The sequence below is a fragment of the Ceratotherium simum genome, chromosome 17 (genome assembly GCF_057802395.1).
Source record: "Ceratotherium simum simum isolate JZ-2026a chromosome 17, ASM5780239v1, whole genome shotgun sequence".
Lineage (NCBI taxonomy): Eukaryota > Metazoa > Chordata > Mammalia > Perissodactyla > Rhinocerotidae > Ceratotherium > Ceratotherium simum.
In genome coordinates, this window is record NC_141916.1 from 50,727,145 (window position 1) to 50,748,253 (window position 21,109).

General features: G+C 32.1%; 1 protein-coding gene across 2 annotated transcripts in view; it reads left to right on the plus strand.

The window, feature by feature from the left end:
• LOC101405540 (NKG2-A/NKG2-B type II integral membrane protein-like) overlaps positions 1 to 895 on the plus strand; it is a 65,028-nt gene extending 64,133 nt beyond the window's left edge. For both annotated transcript variants that reach the window (XM_087442766.1, XM_087442765.1), the window contains exons 5-6: positions 225 to 325; positions 626 to 895. In XM_087442766.1, coding sequence (XP_087298892.1) covers positions 225 to 325; positions 626 to 743 — 219 coding nt within the window. In that variant the 3' untranslated portion in view covers positions 744 to 895. The remainder of the gene's footprint in view (positions 1 to 224; positions 326 to 625) is intronic.
• The last annotated feature ends 20,214 nt before the right edge of the window (positions 896 to 21,109 follow it).

A 21,109-nucleotide genomic window follows, 5' to 3' on the forward strand; every position in this document is an offset into this window, starting at 1 on the left:
AAGATTGAATTTTAAATCCAAACTACAAACATTGGTGAAAGCTTTTGGCAATCTGAAAGATGGTTTTCAACTTTAATACACCTCTAGTGTTAGATTAGAGTCTAACACTCTCATTTAGTACTGAAAATTAAGGATCCTATGAAAGAATACACTACTTGCATTTTTAAAAATAATAAAAGCTGTCATAATCATTATTTAAATGAAAATTCTTTATTTTGGGGTAGAAATTTCTGCATTCCCTATCACTTCTATCATGGATTGGAGTCTCTCGTAACAGCAGTGATCATCCATGGATGTGGACAAGTGGCTCAACTTCCAAACTGAGGTGAGATTTTTTAAATAACGCTATATAGAAGAGGAAATGTATATTTTTAAAAATTCAGAAGAATAATACTAATACATTTGTTTTAGTTAAATTATAGACATGAAGAAAAATGTTGGAAGTTAATAAAATGTTGATATAAATTATTCAGTTCATAATAACTCTCTTACTAATATTATATGAAAAATGTCATTACCTATTTTCAACATATTCTTTTATTACAGTTACATGGAAAATGCTATTGTTTCATGGATTGCCCCCATACCATATATAAACAGAATTATGCATTTTTCTCCATTACAGGGTAACAGAATCATCATCTGGTAAACATAACTGCGCTATACTACACTCATCTGGCCTCAGGGCAGAGAGTTGTGGATCTCTAAATAGATATAATTGCAAACATAAGCTTCAGAATTGAAACATCTGAATTTGGATTCTGTCGAGTAACATTCTATTTCATAAAATGGAAATCATATTACCATTGCATAAGTCTTAAAATAGATTATATTATTCTAATAATGAAAAGTTTTTGCAAAAACAATTATTGAAATAAACACACCAAAAAGTACAGATATCATTACTTTTGTGTCCAGCTTTTTTTGTTCAACATTATTATATTTGTGGTATACAACCTTTTTAAAAGAACATGTGTTATGTGAGTCCACTTATATGAAAGATCAAGAATAGGTAAACCCACAAGAGACAGAAAGTGCATTAGTGGTTGCCAAGGGCTGAGGGGAGGAGGAATAGGAAATGACTGCCGATCAGTAAATTGTTTCTTTTTTGTGGTGATGAATACTTTCTAAATTTTTTTAGTGGTGATGGTTGCAGACTCTGTGAATATACTAAAATCCCCTGATTTATACACTCTAAGTGGATGAATTTTATGCTGTTTAAATTACACCTCAATAAAGCTTTTCAAAAAACTCCTATGATGATGTTTGGGAGTGCATTTAATCTTTAAAGTAATGTATAAAGATTAGTCATCTTTATAATATTGACTCTTCCAGTCAATATCATGCTTTATCCTTCCACATAATAGGTTTTCTTTAATTTCTCTGTTATATTTTGTATTGTTCTATTTTGAAGTCTTACAGAAATACAGGTATTTCACAGTCATTCTTTTGTAAACGACATCCTTATTTTTAAATTTCCTTTAGGAATTTTTACTGCTTTAAATAGAAATACAATTTGGGTTTACATGCTGATCTTATATTCAATGACTTCACTGATTTTATCTATTAATTCTATCATTTCAAATATATATTCTTCAGGATTTTTTATATAAACAACTATTTCATATTTAAATAATCACGCTTTTATTTCTTCTTTCCGTGTGCAATGATTTTTTCTTTCTTGACTTATTTTCACAGTATGGGGTTTTATTTCCAAAGTTGAATAAAAGGTACAGTAAACATCTCTATTTATCCTTCCCTATTTTAGGGAAAAATATTTCATCCTTAAGTATGAGGTTTGTTTTAAGGGTTTTTTTTCATCGTACCTTTGTCATGTTAAAGTAACTCCATAATATTCCCATTTTTCTAATAGATTTTATAAGTAATTGATGTTACATTTTTATTATTTTCCCATCAATTGAAATAATAAATGTTTTCTCTATATAGTGTTTATGAGGTAAATTATCTTTATTTCTTTCAAATGTTAACTAATCTTGCATCTCTAAAATAAAACCACAGGGATCACTCTCTACTGTGATTTTTTAAAAATCAGTGCATACATTATATCTAGATTAAGTAGTTTTTCTTCATCCACATTCACAAAGAGACTAGACTGCATTTTCAGTTATGTTGTGTACTTCATAGGCTTTGTTATTAAGGCTATATTGGGAAGCATTCCTCTTTTTCTATTACCTGGAAGTCTTTGTGTAAGAGTATATTATATTATATTTTCAAGTATTGTTATTCACTACTGATACCATCTGAGGTTGTAGAATTTTTTTGTAGGAAGGTTTATATAATGAACTGAATTTCTTTAATTTTTGATTTACTCAGGTTTCCATTTGTTGTACTATATTTTGGTAATTTGCATTCTTCAGGAATTTTCTATTTCATACAGATATTAACACGTATTCATAATGTGGCTTTATTATGTTTTTAATATCTTTAAAAACCATACTGGTAGCCCCACATTTAACCTAGATTTGTCTTCTCAATTTTTTCTTCAAGTCTTTATTTTGTTTTTTTTGGTTTGTTTTTTTTTTGCTGAGGAAGATTGGCCCTGGGCTAACATCCGTGCCCTTCTTCCTCTACTTTACCCGTGGGACACCTGCCACAGCATGGCTTGATAAGAGGTGCATAGGACCACGCCTGGGATCCAAACCTGCAAACCTCGGGCCACCAAAGCGGAGCACACAAACTTAACCACTATGCCACCAGGCCAGCCCCGTATGCCACCAGGTTGGCCCCAACAGTCTTTGATTAATTTTATTAAGTGTTTTCAATGAGAATAACTTTGACCTTTGTTGATCCTCTCTACTGTAATTTTGTTCTTTGTCTTGATTTTGTATTATTTATTGTTTTCTTCCTTCTACGTCATTTGGATTTAATTTCACCTAGTTTTAGCTTTTCTATTTTTAGTTTCTTGTATGCACCAATTTCTGCTTTTTTGTAAGATATGCATTTAAGGCAATTAGTATTTCACACGACAGATTTTTGCTGTTATATTTTCCTCGTAATTCATATAAAAATTGTGAACGTTCATTGTGATCATTTCTTTGGCCCATATGATATTTATAAATTTACAACTGAATCTAAAATCATATAAAGATTTTCCAATTTCTGGTTATTGACTACTATTTTTGGTAAACTGTAGTTAGAGAATTTTCTGTGAAGCTGGAAAGATTGTACATCTCTGTTTAAATGTGGCTATTGTGACTAAGGAACCAATCTTAAAATTTTATTTATTTTTAATTAATTAAAAATTAAATTTGAATACCCACATTTCGAGTGCCCAATTGCCAAACTTGGCTAGAAGTTACTGCAGTGACACCACTGTATTTTATATACTTTATATTATATACATAATAAAATATACAGTTAATTATATAGTTCTATATATTTTATATTAATATGCCTGGAAATAAGAGTATATAGTGTAGTTTTGGAAAATTTCCATGTGAACTTATGCATATTCTGTACTAGCATATAGTATGTGTGTGTGTTGTGAATATATGTATTTTTGTCTAGTTTAAATCTTTCTATGGCCTTACTGATATATCTGCTTGTTTGATAAGTAGTGAGAGACTTGTTTAAATCTCCATTTATGATTATTTACTTCCTTACTTTTTTCAAATATATGTTGAATTTGTATTATTATGTACAGATTCAAAAAAAAATTGCTAATGGTTTGGATACTCAATCTATCCTTATGAAACATGCTTCATCATTTCCAACAATGGTTCTTGCTTTATATTGTGACAGTACATTAACTATAACAATTTTCTACTGTCTTGTGTTGCGTGGTGTATTTTTTCTTCTTTTTACTTTTATTTTCTTTATGCTTACTTTAAAGGAACACCTCACTAAGACAGCAAACAATTATTTTAAATATCAACATTCTTGGAATTTACATTGAAAATTATTCAATATATTTAATATAATTATTAAATTATTATATAATATAGTATTATTTATATATTTTATTTATATGTGTAAATATATGATGTAATTAATTGTTAAATATAATATAGTTATTTAATTTTGGATGAACACTACCATTTCCTTGAACTCTGTTTATTCTTTGTTTTCTTATCTTTCATTATAAATGTTTTTGTTTTCATTTTCTTCTATAAAAACTTGTTAATTCAAGATGCTTTAAGTACTCTTTTATTAGTGCCCTGTATTTTACAACATACAATCTTTACTCATTAAAGTCTAACAAATTAGTGCTTTACCCCTTCTCAAGCAGTGAAAAGATCTAACTAAACTCTACTTTTGTTTACTGCTTATGCTGTATTTGTCCCCTTGAATTCTAATACAAATATATATTTTAAAATTTGAAACTTTAACACTTTATCCATTCGCTGTCCATTTAGATATATCCGCATTTTTCTTTTCTTCAACTCTTCTTTCCTTTCTGCATATCCAAGTTTTCACCTAGAATAACTGTTTTATCTTCAGGACCTTAAATATTTCCTTTAGTTAAAGTCATTTGGCAATCAATTATCTCTGTTTCAAAAAATTCCTTGAAAATGAATTCATTTTGTCATCAAATTAAAAGAATATTTTCACTTCTTATTGACTATTGAAAATAACTAGAAAGATAATGGTAACAATCATCATCATGAGTAAACATGATACCTAAGACTACATAATTTTCTTTTTAGTGAATTTTCCCGTATAACTCATTTTAGACTAATTTACACAGCTAAGTTGGAAGCACTCTCCTTGATTCCATACACACACATTTCTTCATTTTATTAGTTTACAAAATACAAACTTATGGCATGAAAATCAAGCTTATAACTTTAAATAATTCAGACTTTTTCTCTCATAATAGGAAAACCTTTTTTCCTAGTAACCAAGCATATTATTCTCTTAAGGAAAGTTGCTTGTGTTTGCATTTGTGTTTTGTTGTGTTAATGAATTTCAGGTTTAGAAGATCCCATACTTTCGTCACATAAGTTTCTGACCTCAATTATATTTCTCAGAATACAGCAGGTTATGAGTGATGCAATTGTTCACAGGACATTTTTGATTGGGATCCAGTTTCATTCTTTTGCATGTGACTTTGCAGTTTCCCAGCATCATTTAAGAAGAGACCATCATTTCCTCAATGTATATTCTTGGCTGCTTTGTTGAAAATTAATTGACCACATATGCGTGGGTTTATTTCTGAGCTCCCTATTCTGTTCCATTAATCTACGTGTCTGTTATTATGCCAGTACCAAAATGTTTTGATTAGTATTGCTTTGTAATATAGTTTGAAATCAGGAAGCATGATGCCTTCAGCTGTGTTCTTCTTTCTCAAGATTGCTTTGGTTATTAGATCTTTTGTGGTTCTAAACAAATTTTAGAATTATTTGTTTTATTTCTGTGAAAAATGCCATTGGAATTTTTACAGGGATTGCATAGAATCTATAGATTGCTTTGGGTAATATGGACATTTTAACACTATTAATTCTTCCAATACATGAACATGGAATATCTTTCCATTTATTTATGTTTTCTTCAATTTCTTTCATCAATGTCTTGTCGTTTTCAACATGTGGGTCTTTCACCCTCTTGGTTAAATTTATTCCTAGGTATCTTTTTTTATGATGCAATTGCAAATAGGATTATTTTCTTAATTTCTGTTTCTGACAGTTCATATTTTTTGCATTGATTTTTTATCCTGCAACTTTATTTAATTCATTGATTAGCTCTATCGGTTTCTTGCTGGAGGCTTCAGGGGCCTCTATACATAATACCATGTTATCTGCAAATAGAGACAATTTTACTTCTTCCTTTCCAATATGGATGCCTTTTATTTCTTTTTCTTGCCTAATTACTCTGTTTAAGACTTCCAGTACTATCTTGAATAAAAGTAGTGACAGTGGGCATTCTTGTCTTGTTCTTGATCTTAGAGGAAAAGCTTTCAACTTTTCACCATTGAGTGTGATGTTAGCTGTGGGCTTGTCATATAAGGCCTTAATTATTTTGAGGTATATTCTCTCATTACCCAGTGTGAAGAGAGTTTTTATCAAGAATGGATGTTGAATTTTGTAAAATTCTTTTACTCTATAACCATTGAAGTGATCATATGATTTTTGTCCTTCATTTTGTTAATGTGGTGTATCACATGGATTGATTTGTAGATGTTGAGCCATCTTTGCATCCCAGCAACTAGTTCCATTTCATTATGGTGTACAATCCTTTTAAAGTACTGTTGAATTTTGTTTGTTAATATTTTATTGAGGATTTTTGCATCTATTTTCATCAGGAATATTGGCCTGTAATTTTCTTTTCTTGTAGTGTTTGTCTGGCTTTGGTATCAAGATAATGCTGGCCTTGTGAAATGAGTTGGGAAGTGTTTCTCTCCTCTTCATGTGTTTGGAAGGGTTTGAGAAGGATTGGTATTAATTCATCTTTAAGTGTTTGGTAGACTTAACCAGTGAGGCCATCTGGTAGACTTTTCTTTGTTGGGAGATTTTTGATAACTGATTCAATATCCTTACTAGTAATTGGTCTGTTCAGATTTTATATTTCTTCATGATTCAGTCTTGGTAAGTTGTACGTGTCTAGGAATTTATCCATTTCTTCTAGATTTTCTCATTACATGTAATATAATTGTTCATTGAGTCTCTTATGGTCCTTTGCACTTGTGTAGTATCAGTTGAATGTCTCCTTTTGCATTTATAATTGTATTTATTTGAGTCCTCTTTCGTTTTTTCTTGGTTAGTCTAGTGAATGTATTGTCTGTTTTACTTATCTTTTAAAAAAACAGCTGTTAGTTTTATTGATCTTTTCTATTGTTTTTCTGTTCTTTATTTTGTTTGCTTCCCCTCTGATCTTTGTTATTTTCTTACTTCTACTAATTTGCAGCTTAGTTTGTTCTACTTTTTCTAGTTCTGTGAAGTGTAAAGTTAGGTTGTTTAATTGCGCGCTTTTTTTTTTCCTTAATATCGGTGTTTATTGCTTCCCTCTTAAACTTCCCTCTTAAAACTGCTTTTGCTGCTTCCCATAAGATTTGATATGTTGTTTCCATTTTCTTTTGTCTCAAGGTATTTTTTGCTATCTCCTTTTACCCACTGGTTGTTCAGGAGCATGCTGTTTAATCTCCACATAGTTATAAATTTTCCTGTTTTCTTCCTGTAGTTGATTTCTAGCTTCATACCATTGTAGTCAGAAAAGATATTTGGTATGATTACAGACTTCTTAAATTTGGTAAGACTTCTTTTGTGACCAATATATCATGTATCCTGGAGGTTAATCTATATGTATTTGAGAAGAATGTGTATTCTGCCTCTGTTGCCTGGAATGTTCTACATATGTGTGTTAGGTCTATTTGGTCTAATGTATAATTCAAGTCCAACGTTTCATTATTGATTTTCTGTCTGAATGGTCTATCACTTGATGAAAGTAGCTATTATGGCCCCCTACTATTATTGTATTGTTGTCTATTTCTCCCATCATATTTTGTTAGTAATTTGCTTAATATATTTAGGTGCTCCAATATTGGGTAAATATATATTTATGATTATTATATCTTCTTGATGAATGATTGCTTTATCATTATATATACTGACTTTCTTTAGCTCTTGGTACCATTTTTGACTAAAGTCCATTTTGTCTGATATAAGTGTAGCTACCCCTTGTTTGTCTTGGTTTCCACTTGTATGGAATATCTTTTTTTATCACTTTACTTTGAGCCGATGTGTGTCCTTAAATCTAAAGTGAATCCCTTAGGCACATATGGTTGGGTCTCAGTTATTTATTCATCGAGCTATTCTATGCCTTTTGATTTGAGAATTCAATCCATGTATATTTAGAGTAATTATTGATAGGTAAGGACTTACTCATTCCATCTTATTGTTTTCTGGATGTTTTGTAGTTTTCTTGTTCTTTTCTTTCTCTCTTGCTGCTCTTGTTTGTGAATTGATGATTTCCCATAGCAGTGTGTTTTGACTCCCCTTATTTTTATTTTTTGTGAATGTACTGTAGGCTTTTACTTTGTGATTAATATGAGGCTTACATAATACATATTATAGCTATAACAGTCAATTTTATGCTAATAACAACTTAACTTCAATAGCTCATCAAACTTTACTTTTACTCCCCTTTTTGTTTTTGATGTCACAATTTACACCTTTTTATACTGTGTATTCAAAAGAAAATTATTCTTGCTATAGTTATTTTTAATATTGTTATCCTTTATCCTTTATATTAGAGTTAAGTGCTTAACGCACCACCGTATACAGTATTAGAGTATTCTGAATTTGAGTATATATTCACCTTTATCAGCGTCCCGTATACTTTCTATGTTCTCATGTTGCTAATTGGTATCCTTTCATTTCAGCTTGAAGCACTCCTTTCAGCATTTCTCGTAGGCAGGTATAGTGGTAATGAATTCCCTCAGCTTTTGTTTATCTGAGAAAGTCTTTATCTCTCTTTCAATTCTTAAGGACAACTTTGCCAGATAGAATATTCTTGCTTGGCAGTGTTTTTCTTTCAGCGCTTTAAATATATCATCCCATTTTCTCCTGGCTTGTAAGATTTTTGCATGGAAATCTACTGATAGCCCTCTAGGGTTCACTTGTAAGTTACTAGCTTCTTTTCCTCTTGCTGTTTTTAAGTTTCTCCCTTTGCCTTTGATTTTTGACAGTTTTATTATGACTTATCTTGGAGAGGATCTCTTTAAGTTGATTTTCATTGGTGACCTATGAGCTTCATGAACTTAGATATCCAAATCTCTCACCAGATTTGAGAAGTTCTCAATCATTATTTTAAAATAATCTTTCTGCCCCTTTGTTTCTCTCTTCTCCTTCTAGAACTCCAGTAATCTGCAAATTGTTTTTTTTATATTATCCTATATATCATGTAGGCTTTCTTCACTCTTTTTCATTCTTTTTTCTTTATTTTGCTCTGACTGGATAATTTCAAAGGTCCTGCCTCCTACTTCTTGAATTCTTTCTTCTGCTTAATCCATTCTGCTGTTGATGCTCTCCACCGTATTTTCATTTCATTCATTGTATTCTTCAACTCCAAAAGTTCTGTTTAGTTCTTTTTTTTATGATTTCTATATCTTTGTTAACATTCTCATTTTCTTCATGCATTATTTTCCTTATTTTGTTGAATTTTTTTTTCTTTTCTTCTTGTAGCGTCTTGAGCTTCTTTAAAACAGCTATTTTTAATTCTTTATTGGTTAAAATGCAGATCTCCATGTCTGTGGGGCCAGTTACTAAAAGATTATTGTGATCTATTGGAGGTGTCGTTTTTCATGCTCCCTGAAGTTTTGCATTGCCTTCTTTGCATTTGACGTAGCAATCACCTCTTCCAGTCTTTATTAACAGCCTTGTGGGAGAGAATTATCTCCCATCAACCCTGCTAATGATTCTGAGGCTTTCTAGGACCTTTCATGAATGCACCCACTCCACACTGCTTGCTGCCTTTTGTGGCAGAATGCTTAAGCTTGTATACCTTGTCTCAGTCCTGTGGTGCACCAGCCTGAGTGCTGAAAGCCTTCCTTTTGTTTTCCCAAACATAGTGCTAAAGCTCAAGCTTGTGATCTCTCCTTCTTTTATAGACTTAGGCTGGGTTTCCACACATGCTCACTAGCCATCTGCCAAAGCTCACTGTCTCCACTGCAGTTGGGAGTGCCCACAGGGAGCCAGCCACAGAGTCTGAGTGTTTTGGGGTGAGGTTTCCTGAGTCCCAGGGGTGCCCATGGGCCATTTGGGTGGATCCCCAGCTGAGGGTGTTCCCAGCAGCTCATGGGCAGTCTTCTTGATAGAGTCCACAGTGCAGTTAGTAGTATCTTCATTCTTTATGCCCTCTGAGAGTTGTAACTGCTGTTCTCTCAGCCTTTTCCTGCCCGCCAGTCATCCATCTCCTGATTCAGTCCTCTGGATGGGGAGAGAGAAAAATGAGCCTCTTTGGTAGCATCCCACAAAGCTGGGGAAGCTGGTTGCTCACTTACACTCCCTTACTTTCCCAGTAAAAGAAAACCTAGCTGAGAAGATCTCTCTTGGCCCTAAGCTGTGTTACCTTGGGGGACGGGTAATGTGGGTAAAGTCAAGATGTTTTTCTTATCCTACTTAATGCATCCAATTTCATATTGTTTTGCTCCAATAGTGTGCTAGAACTTCTCTTCTGGAAACCTGGACTTCCACAAAGGCTCTCTTGTCTGTGGGGGATTGTCTAAACAGTGTTTTTCAGGGCCTCACTGATCACAGCAGAAAGGGGCTGGAGCTGGTTCACAGGTAACTGCAGGGTACAGCAGGGATTGAGCTCTATATCACTCAACTTCAGATTATATAATGCTCCAAACACCAAGAATATTCAAGACAATGTTGATGAAGAACATGATGATACATTTTAGTATTAGTCCAAGGAATAAATCAAGTTCTGGAAAAAAAAATGCCTACAGGTGTATTGAACAATAAACATGTGATGGCAGGGGTGATATTACAGATTCTGAGAAAAAAATAGATCACTTAATAAAGGTAATGGAAACAATCATTACGCTAAGGGAAAATATTGAATATCAAAGATATAATTGTAAAAGAACTCTTCACAAGTTTAACAGGAAATATAGTAAAATATCTCAAGATCTTTGGTTAAGGATACATTTCTTAATAAAATTTCAAAAAAAGAAAATCATAAATGCCAATGATGCTATAAAGGAATAATTAAATAAACAAATACATTTTCTGGACAATAAAAGATATCATTACAATTGGAAAGATACACCCAGACTAGCACAAGTTATACAATCAGTGAGTGGTATGCTCGATCAGGCTCATAGCTAATCATAAAATGATGTCAGGAATTTTGAGAACCAGTTGTTAAACACAGTCATTATCAAGATTCAATTATATAAACATAAAATATTATAAATTATATTAACAATAAAAGTGGGGCCGGCCCCGTGGTTTAGCGGTAAAGTGCGTGCGCTCTGCTACTGGTGGCCCGGGTTCGGATCCCAGGCACGTACCGATGCACCACTTGTCCGGCCATGCTGAGGCAGCGTCCCACATACAGCAACTAGAAGGATGGCAACTATGACATACGACTATCTACTGGGGTTTTGGGGAGAAAAAATGGAAAATAAAAAAGGAGGAGGATTGGCAACAGATGTTAGCTTAGGGCTGGTCTTTCTCAGCAAAAAGAGGAGGATTGGCATGGATGTTAGCCCAGGGCTGATCTTCCTCACAAAAAAAAAAAAAAACAATAAAAGTAATAAATACTCAATACTCGTTACTTCTAGTTATTCTGCTAAATGTACTATACTTATGAAATTACTTACATCTATTATATCTGAGTGGTGGAAATACTATATAATAGTTCACTACTACAAATCTCTTCCTTTCCCAATTCTGCATTCAGTGATATCATGTTAGTAGCTTTAAATTGACTATGGTCAGAGTATTTGCATCACTAAAACTGGCAGACACTACAAATGAGGTTTTTCCCCCAACCAGAGAGCTAGTTATTAAACATTTACTAACTTACACTGGATGCACTTGACAGTAGATTTCTATCTAGAATATATGAAGAACTTCTGTATGTCAATAAAAAGGTAAACAACTCAATATAAAATGGGTAAATATGTGGAAAAACAATTCACAGATAAACAGTCCAGAATATCCTTTAAGAATATTGTTATAAATAAAGTTAAATATAAGTAATAATTGTGGAAAGGCAAACTAAAACACTCTGAGACAATTTTGTATCCATATTAGAAAAATTAAAAGATTGTAGATTCCAAATCATGGCAATGAATTGGAAAAATGGAAAGTTTAATATACTTCTGCTTGTGAAAGTAATACAAAATTTGGGAGAGCAATTTGTCAATATTTGTGAAGTTTTGATTGTATTTACCACAGCCACATAATCGCACTTCTAAGTACATACTCTAGAGAAACTCTCCTATATATGTGATTAAGGAGAGGTATTGAAGAATATTCAAGACAGCACTTTGAATGATAGTAAAAAGAAAAAAACAGAAGAATCTAAATATCTTTAGAAAATAATAGGTAAAAATATTTTACTTTCTCAGAATAGACTATATTTTATGAGGAAAATGAATAAAATAGTACACTACTGAGTGTACCAATATTAATGGATATCAAAAATATAAATTTGAGGCTATATAAATGATTCCAAAAATACACATTACACATTGTTTATATCAGTTTTATTAAAAAATGTATGCAAGACATAGCGGTATATATTAGATATCAATAGATAGGTAGTAAGAATCCTTTAAAGAGAAAGGAGGGAATGAAATCAGGAATAAGTACACAAGGACTTCACATCTATTCAGAATATTATATTTCTTAAGCTCGATGGTGGGTACACTAGTGTTTGTAATATTATTCTTGAAGCAAAAATTATATAAATAAGGCAATTTAGAGACACCACAGAATATTTTTATAAACTTAGGGTAACAGAAAATTTTCTAAACAACCCAGTAAATCTCCAAATCAATAAATGAAATACTAGAAACATTTATGAACATAACTATGTGAAAATAACAGCTATGTCAAATAATAATAGAAAAATACATAAAACTCATAACCAATGTTTGCTGTGTGCTTACTATGTACCACACATTATTCTTTATGCAAAAGATACATCAGCAAACGAGGCAAACTTCCTGTCCTTTCAGCGTTTATATTCTGGTGAGGAAGAAAGATGAACAGCAAAAAAAACAGGGTAGAATAAATCATACAAGTAAAAACAAACTAAAATAAGAAATAAAACATATTAATAGTGTGCTCAGGAAAACAACTCTAGAAGATAACATTTGAAGAGAATTTGAAGGAAATAACGATTGTCTTGGGCAAATTAAAACCATGTCTGTGGGAGTAGAAAGGCCAAAGGTCTTGAATTAGAAGTAAATGGTGTTACTGGGGAACGATAAAAAGAACAAGGAGGCTAGAGAGACAGAAAGGAGGTGAGTAATAGGTCAAAGAGAGAAGAAACACTGATGTTGACTACTTGACCACCTCAGAGTATCAAAAAAATAAAAAGAAATAATATATATGTCTTGAAAGTATTTTTGAGATGGTTTCCATTCTTTTGACTGCATCACTCCTCTGAGGCTAAAAATGTGAGTCATTGCCCTAAAAGATACAAATGAATATGTCTTTAAGAATCTAAAACTACATCTCGTTATAAAGAAATATTTTGCCTTCTGCTTTTTAATCACATTTGGAAACAACCACTTGAACACTATTTTAGTGCAATAATGACTGTTCATGTTAATTTTGATAACACATCACTTTTTAAAATTTCTTTTTGACTCATATTCTTGACATCTCTTATTAAGAGAAAACTCTGCAAATGATATATTTTAAATAATATGTATAGAATTAAAGATATTTAGAAAGTGAACTTTTGTGTTTTGAATCACAAAACCAAGTCCCATAAGGTCCATTTGTATTTTACAATAAAAATAGATTAAAACTATCCACTGGACTTACAGCTTATTACGTCCACATATTAGGTCATCATCCCCTTCCTTAAGCTGGTTACTCTGTATTAGTGGTACCATCATAATTTCATTCAGTGAAATCTAGAACCATATACATCATTCTTACCCTTTCCGTCTCCTCACTCTTGTCTTCACCAATTGTTAGATTTAATGTCACCAACTACGTCAATTTACCTCCCTAATTAGTGTCATCTTCTCCATTCCTAACATCACAGTCCTGTATTAAAACACCATTTACTTCTACTGCCCATAACTATTGTTCTTGTCTGTTCTTTATCCCCATTAATATCAAATCTATTGTTCTCAGAGCAGGTCAAATTGTCTACTTAAAGCTTGGAAATCTGACCTTGTCAATCCTCGCTTAAAACTCCTCAGAGAGTTCTTATTCACTACATGGTACTATTCAAGCAAGATAGCTTAGATTATGAATCTTCCTTCTTCTCACCCACACCCGCTTCTTGTCATTCCAGACTGTTCCAGGCTCCATTCTCATCTCCAGATAGTCATAACCCCACTTAATCCACCAACATAAGCATATAGAGCTTATAGCTCTCTTTATTAGTTTTATTTTCTCTTCTATGTTTTCGACAGTTCTATCTTTGGTTCTTGGTATGTTTTAACCTCATTCACCTTGATATTTAACACATTTTTTAAAAACACTCCCCTAAAATCACCTAATCCAGGATATCTTCCCAAACACCATTTTCTCATAGTTGATAATGGCAATCCATTGTGAAACTGTCATCTATGATTCTATCTTTTATAAAACCCAGTAGTGGTGTCTACCACTGCAAATTACATATTAATTACATATTAATTTAATTACATATTAGTATTAATTTAAAACCACATGCTTATGTCTATGCCTTAAATAGACTGTTAAAAATTAGATGACAGGGGTCATGCTTTATACTTTATTCAACTAGGTATATCCGTTGCTAAACAATATGCTTCCCACACAGAAGAAGTCCTCAATAGATACTAACTCAAAAAATAAATAGAAAACAGTCTTCATGAAAATATCAGTAATTTCCTATTTTTTATGTATTTATTCTTCACATATTTGTTGCACTTTGGCATTGTTAAGTTTGTGTAAAATAATGGAGAAAAAATTAATGCAATATAGAAAGGCAATTGGCTAAAACCACAGAAGGAGCACTGTAATTTTTAGTGGTTATTTTTATACTCTCCAAGACGGTAATGTAAGAGTTGTAGAGTTTAAACCACATGCATTTTTATTCATATGTACACAAATTAATCTACTGGGGATAAAGGAAGAAGTAATGAGTCAACTAGAATTTGACCACCTGCTGTTAAGTGCATAATTCCAAAAAAAAAAAAAAAAACAAGAAAGAAGTTATGACTTGGGAGACCTTGGTTCTACCCAGATCTGCAACTCATGAGCTTTTTGCCTTTGGACAAGTGCTAGTATCACTGCATCTATTCCTTAGGCACTTGAAATAAGTAATGTCCAAATTTTATGACATCTACAAAATTCTAGGATTCTCTGATATTTAAAGTACTCAAGTAAACACAAAATTCATTTGGATGCAAGATACAGAAGTTGTAAATGCAATTTTTTTTTCATGAATATGGAGAGTACCACCGTGGCAGGGAACATATGGTTAAATGGCAAACAAATAAACAAGCGATCAAAGAAAAACAACCAGGATGCTAAAAGAAATTTGAAGTCATCTGACTTGTAAGGCATGTGTGTGATTTACTTGAGAGCAATTTTGAAAAGAGTTACTATTTATATGGCTGTGTATTCAAAAATTCTAAGATAATACCTCAGGAAAAAAATCTTTTCTGTTCTACTATTTCATATTGTTTGATATTAAACACACAAACAATGAAGTCTCCTAGCATGGGCTAAGTTAATATAATGAAATATTTCTTTGTGAAAGAAATGACATCTCAATAGAATGATTATTTTTAGAATTATAGAAAGTTTCAACTGAGATGGGACCAAGAAATTATTTATCTATTACTAGCTCAGGAAATTATGCCAAGTAATATTAGTTAGTTGCCAAGATAGTGACCTGTACTCTCTCTCTTTCTGCCAAATATTCAACATTATGGACTCTCTGCCTTGTGTTCATCCTCTTACAATGTACTAGTTGACGTTATATCTATCTCACCCAGTATATAAATACCTAGCTGAATGTTCTGAATAAACATTTTAGGTTCTGAATAAATATTTCTTCAAGTGTGTGTGCAGATTTTTTACCTTTATTTTACTCAGCATTTCATTTCTGATTCACGTCCATGCATATCCAGACTCACTTCTATTTCTCCCAGTTCCTTTTACTTACTTCACTACTCCTGTGAGTTTTAGAATTTGTCTTTTTGAGATGTCTCTTATCAATTCAAACACACTTACCGAAAAGTCAAGACTATAAAAGTTTCATTTGGTCATAACCACACATTTCATGTTTTCATTTCTGGCCAACTGTCCCGTAAACACCTTTGGCAACATACAATTTTAGTGTCATAGCTTGAAGTGAGCATTCTGCCAAGAGGACTGTTTCTCACCACAAAGTTGGTTTGTGGCCTCACCACCTCCTCCCCTTACACAGGAAGAGCTTAATATACGCTCAGCCGTGCAAGCCAGGCTGTATCTTACTGGCCAGGAAGGATGGTTGGTTAGGCTTGGTGGTTATTCTCACCTAACAAAAGTAGTTTCTAAATAGTTTGTTGAGGTGGTGGTGGTTGTTCTCAAATGGCTTAAACTCAGGCTGTTTGCAAAGCGTTGTAACTTTCTTTCTCCAATAATTTTAAGAGGTCAGGTAAATATGTCCATATGAAGCCCATGTATTTTTGTACTCAAATTAGTGTTTTTGTGTAAATTCATTTTAGTTGGTTTTATCCCATTTATTAAAAAGTATGTTTTTCTGAAAGCTATGCCATGTCGTTTTGCAGCATCACATCACCAAAGCATTACTGATGTTTAGCAAATCCTAAATAAATATTCCATAGCGACAGAGGCAAAGTGAGTATATGTTCACCACTGGGAATGAAACTTGAATTTCTTTGCACATATTATTTCTTTATAGAATTTTTTTAACTCCTCCTCTCTCTTAATTTTTTTAACTCGCCATTCTGGACTTATCTTAGAATATGCCTCTTTAAGAATCCTTAAAGCCAGATGTTAACTAGGCTTATTGTGGTGATCATTTCACAATATATACAAACACTGAATCATTACGTTGCACAACTGAAACTAATATAATGTTATCTGTCAATTATACCTCAATAAATAAGTAATTAAAAACCTTTGCCCTCCTCAAAAAAGGAATCCTTTCCTTACTCTATCAGTTTGTTTAGGGGCCTTTATATACAAAACCATAGCTCCCCATGCTTGGCCCTATCATGGTGTGTATTTCAAGAAACTGTACTTGTAGGTATGTTTTGTGACTTCCTCACAGGGCTTTAAGTTTCTATTTGAACTAAATGAAATGAATAGAATATTCTGATTCTCTGTTTCTGCCTTATTCTTATCTCTTTTTCTCAATCTTCTAGTTAAGAGACATATAATCTTAGTTAAATCTAAAGCTACTAATATAAAAATAACTCTTCAGGCAAGTGTGATCTGGATTTCCCCATAAAAAACCCACATTTAAGCATCCATTCATTTCCTTTTACAAACTAAATATTTGTAAAAATGTGGTTGTTAGAAAATATCATTACATTTCTTGTATATAGATCTAATTTTACTGTGTATAATAGTCAATGGAAAATGTTGATTAGCTGAAAAGAATTTTAGTACAAGAATGTCAGAGATAATATTCTTTTTTTCTTCAACTTGTTTTGTATCTGCTTATCTTGTTTATTCTTGAACTTGTTTCATACTTACTTGTTCATTTTCTATCACCTACACTAAAATTTAAACTCCATGAGGGCAAGAAATTTTGTCTGGATTGTTTACTTCGACATTCCCCAGGCCTACAAAAGCATCTAGCAAATAGTAGTCACTAAAAAAAAATGTGTTGAATAAACTAGTCTATTTTCCAACTCAAAACATATGACCACATAAAATTTGCTTTCCTTCCTTTGGAAATTCTTGGTATATCTTTAAGATTTTTGAATTGGTAACTTTACTTTTCCTTATAATTTCACGTGTTCTTTGATTATCTTATCTTACTTTATATTTTATCTTAATATTCTGAATAAATGAATAAAATAAAATGTATACTGAGATAATCTTGCTAATTGGCATCAACACTTACATAAGTACTTATTTTTTATGCAGGCTAGAGGTGTGTATTTAAGTTCCCAATTCTTCTGCATATGATGTATATATGGCAGAGATCCAATTTTATGTTTTTATACTGGTACAAAATATTCTCCAGCACTAATTATTTAATAGTATATTTTTTCCTACTTAATGTGCAATGCAACCTCATATATTGTTTTATCTATGTTCATGACTTTTTCTTGTCTGTATTTTTCTCTTTTTCAATGTCTGATTTGTCTGTATTCTCATATCACTTTGTCTTACTTAACATAACTTTAGCAAAGGTCTTAATATCTTTAGGACAAAGCTTTGACCTTTTCTTCTTCTTCAATAGTGATGGACCTGTTGGCCTTTGCAATTTAATGAACATTTAGGATTCTGCTTTGTAAGTTTCACAACAAAACCTGGGATATTAACCAGAATTGAATTGAATCTCCAAGATATTTTAGGATTAATTGACACCCTTATGAGATCCCATAGTCCTATCAAAATTTAGTTCTTTTTGAAAATATTTCTATAAAATTATATAAGTTCCATACAGATCTTGTCTGTTTCTGTTAGATTTACTCATAAGTGCCTTACAGTGTTTCCATTGTGGTTGTTAATAGTATACGAAAAAAATTAACTGTTTCTGTTTATTATTGGCTTTTAATATAATAGTTTTTGCAAATTATTGCTACGTTTAATTATACTATTTCTTTTTTTTTGCTGAAGAAGATTCACCGTGAGCTAGCATCCTTGCCAATCTTCTACTGTTTAGTACGTGGGCCACCAGCACAGCATGGCCACTAACAAAGCAGTGTAGGTCTGTGTCTGGGAACCCAACCCAGGACACCAAAGCAAAACATGCTGAACTTAACCACTAGGCCACTGGGGCTAGGCCACCTGGGCTGGCCTGTATACTACTATTATTTCTATTAACTGGTCATTAAATTAGTTTTTATTTTGTATGTGGATAAGCATATCATCAGCAAAAAAAAAAAAAAAAAAAAATTTAAGTCCTTATCTCTTTAATTTCCTGTGCTGGTCTTAAGTGTGCTGAAGAATCCCGCAGTAATATTGAAAAGAAATGGTATCAGTGACCACTTTGCCTTCACGATTTTCTAAAAGACTACTAATATCTTGAAGTTAAGAATAATGTTTAGGGCCGGCCCCGTGGCTTAGCAGTTGAGTGCGCGCGCTCTGCTGCTGGCGGCCCGGGGTTCGGATCCCGGGCGCGCCCCGACGCACCGCTTCTCTGGCCATGCTGAGGCCGCATCCCACATACAGCAACTAGAAGGATGTGCACCTATGACATACAACTATCTACTGCGGCTTTGGGGGGAAAATAAATAAATAAATAAAATCTTTAAAAAAAAAAAAAAAAAAGAATAATGTTTATATAGATCCTAATATGTATGCTAAAGATTGTTTGTATCATGAAAAGGTATTGAACTATAGCAAATGTGCTTTCCATGTTAATGTAATCATGTTCTATTTCTTTAATCTATTATTTGTAGCAAATTGCATTTATTATTTTTCTTCCAAGAGAAAATTATTATTACTATCCTGAAATAAACTCAATTTGGTCATCTATATTAGTTTTAGACACTGTTTGATTTAGTTCGACACTGTTCTAGGATTTTGCAAAAATTTTCATAAATGAGATTGACCTTTCCTTTTTGTTTCTTGACACATTCTCTTCCAATTTGGGCATCAAAGTAATTCTAGTTTTAGTGAAAGAAATAGCAACTACTCTTTTGTTCCCCCTACTGTCTAGAAGCATTTGTATAAGTTATAATGATCTTTTTCTTGCAAGTTCATTATTTCTCTCCTGTAAAACTGGCTTTTGTGTTATCCATGTGTGAGGATTTTGAATAACCTACTGATTTCATAAAAATTATTCTAGCTCTATTTTTTTTTAAATTTTTTGTTTATTGCAGTAACATTGGTTTATAACATTGTATAAATTTCAGGCGTACATCTTTATTAATCTTTCACAGAATCAACATTTGCCTATGTTAATTTTATCATATATTATACATATAAATAGTTACTGTGTCTAATTGTTTTCTTCACTGAAGATTATTGCCTAATAATTATCTCTTATTGGTTGAATGGATCGTGAATTTACTGACTGAAGTTTTGTTTTCACAAGCACATATTTAGTGAAAGTTAGTATGAGTGACTCTGCTCTTAGCTGTTTCCTTTTAGAGTGGTTTTTTGTTTTCTTCTTCAAAGTGCCCCACCTGTATTATAATTATTGTTATTATGACATTCTAAAGAAACTCCAGCTATTTATTTTTAAATGAAATTTTTATTTTAGAATAGTCTTAAATTTACATAAAAATTGCAAAGATAGTACAGAGAGTTCTCATATACTCCATATCCATTTTCCCATATTATTAACAGTTTACATTAGTATGGTAGATTTGTCACAATGAATGAACTGATATGGATACATTATTATTAAATAAAGAACATATTTTATTCATATTTCTTTAATTTTTACCTAATGTCCTTTTTGTATTCCATTATGCCACCCAGATAACACATTACATTTAGTCGTCATGTCTCTTTAGGCGGTGACAGTTTACTTTTTCTTAATGAAACAGAAATTGTGAGTAGTTAAAAATCAAAACATTAAGATATTAGTTGATTATGTTTCTATTCTGGCATGAAATTTGGTGCTATTATTCTATCTAATAAAGAGGGAGTAATATAATGTGATGTCCACAAGGAAAAAGGAGAAAAGTGTCCTATTTAGGAACAGAGATGGATTTGCGACATCCACATGTGTTGTAAAGGAAATAATATTGACTATAAATTGGTACTTATTTAAGCTACGCATATTATGGTTCATCATGGAATTCTTTATTTTGTATAACTTTGTATTTTCCTATGTAAAAGGTCATGTTTATACAAATATAAATATATATACAAATATATGTATTTATGTGTGTGTGCATATGTATATGTATGTGTGTATACAGGAAAAATATCTCGATTAGTTCCAACTTACATGATACAGCATACTTGATTCCACTTAAATTATGACAACGTGTGCACTGGATGATTAAGAAATGTATTTAATTTTCTTCTGTTTTTTTTCACACAGTACTTACAACCATATTTTATATTTTTTGATTCAGAAAGATATTATACTATCCCGTCACTTGTTTCTCAAAACCTTGGGAAACTTCTTGTCACCGAATTCATCATTTTCAAGTCATAAAATGATGTTAGGATCCAACATTTATTTCACCAATTGGCAAAATTTTCTGTGTAGTCATAGGTGGAAGCACTGTGGTTTGTGCTTTCTTTGCTTTTTCAACAGGAAGATGAGATCAGAATAGCGTTTGTCGTAGCTTTGTCAGGGATCGAAATTGACTGGACATCTCTAGTTTCAATTC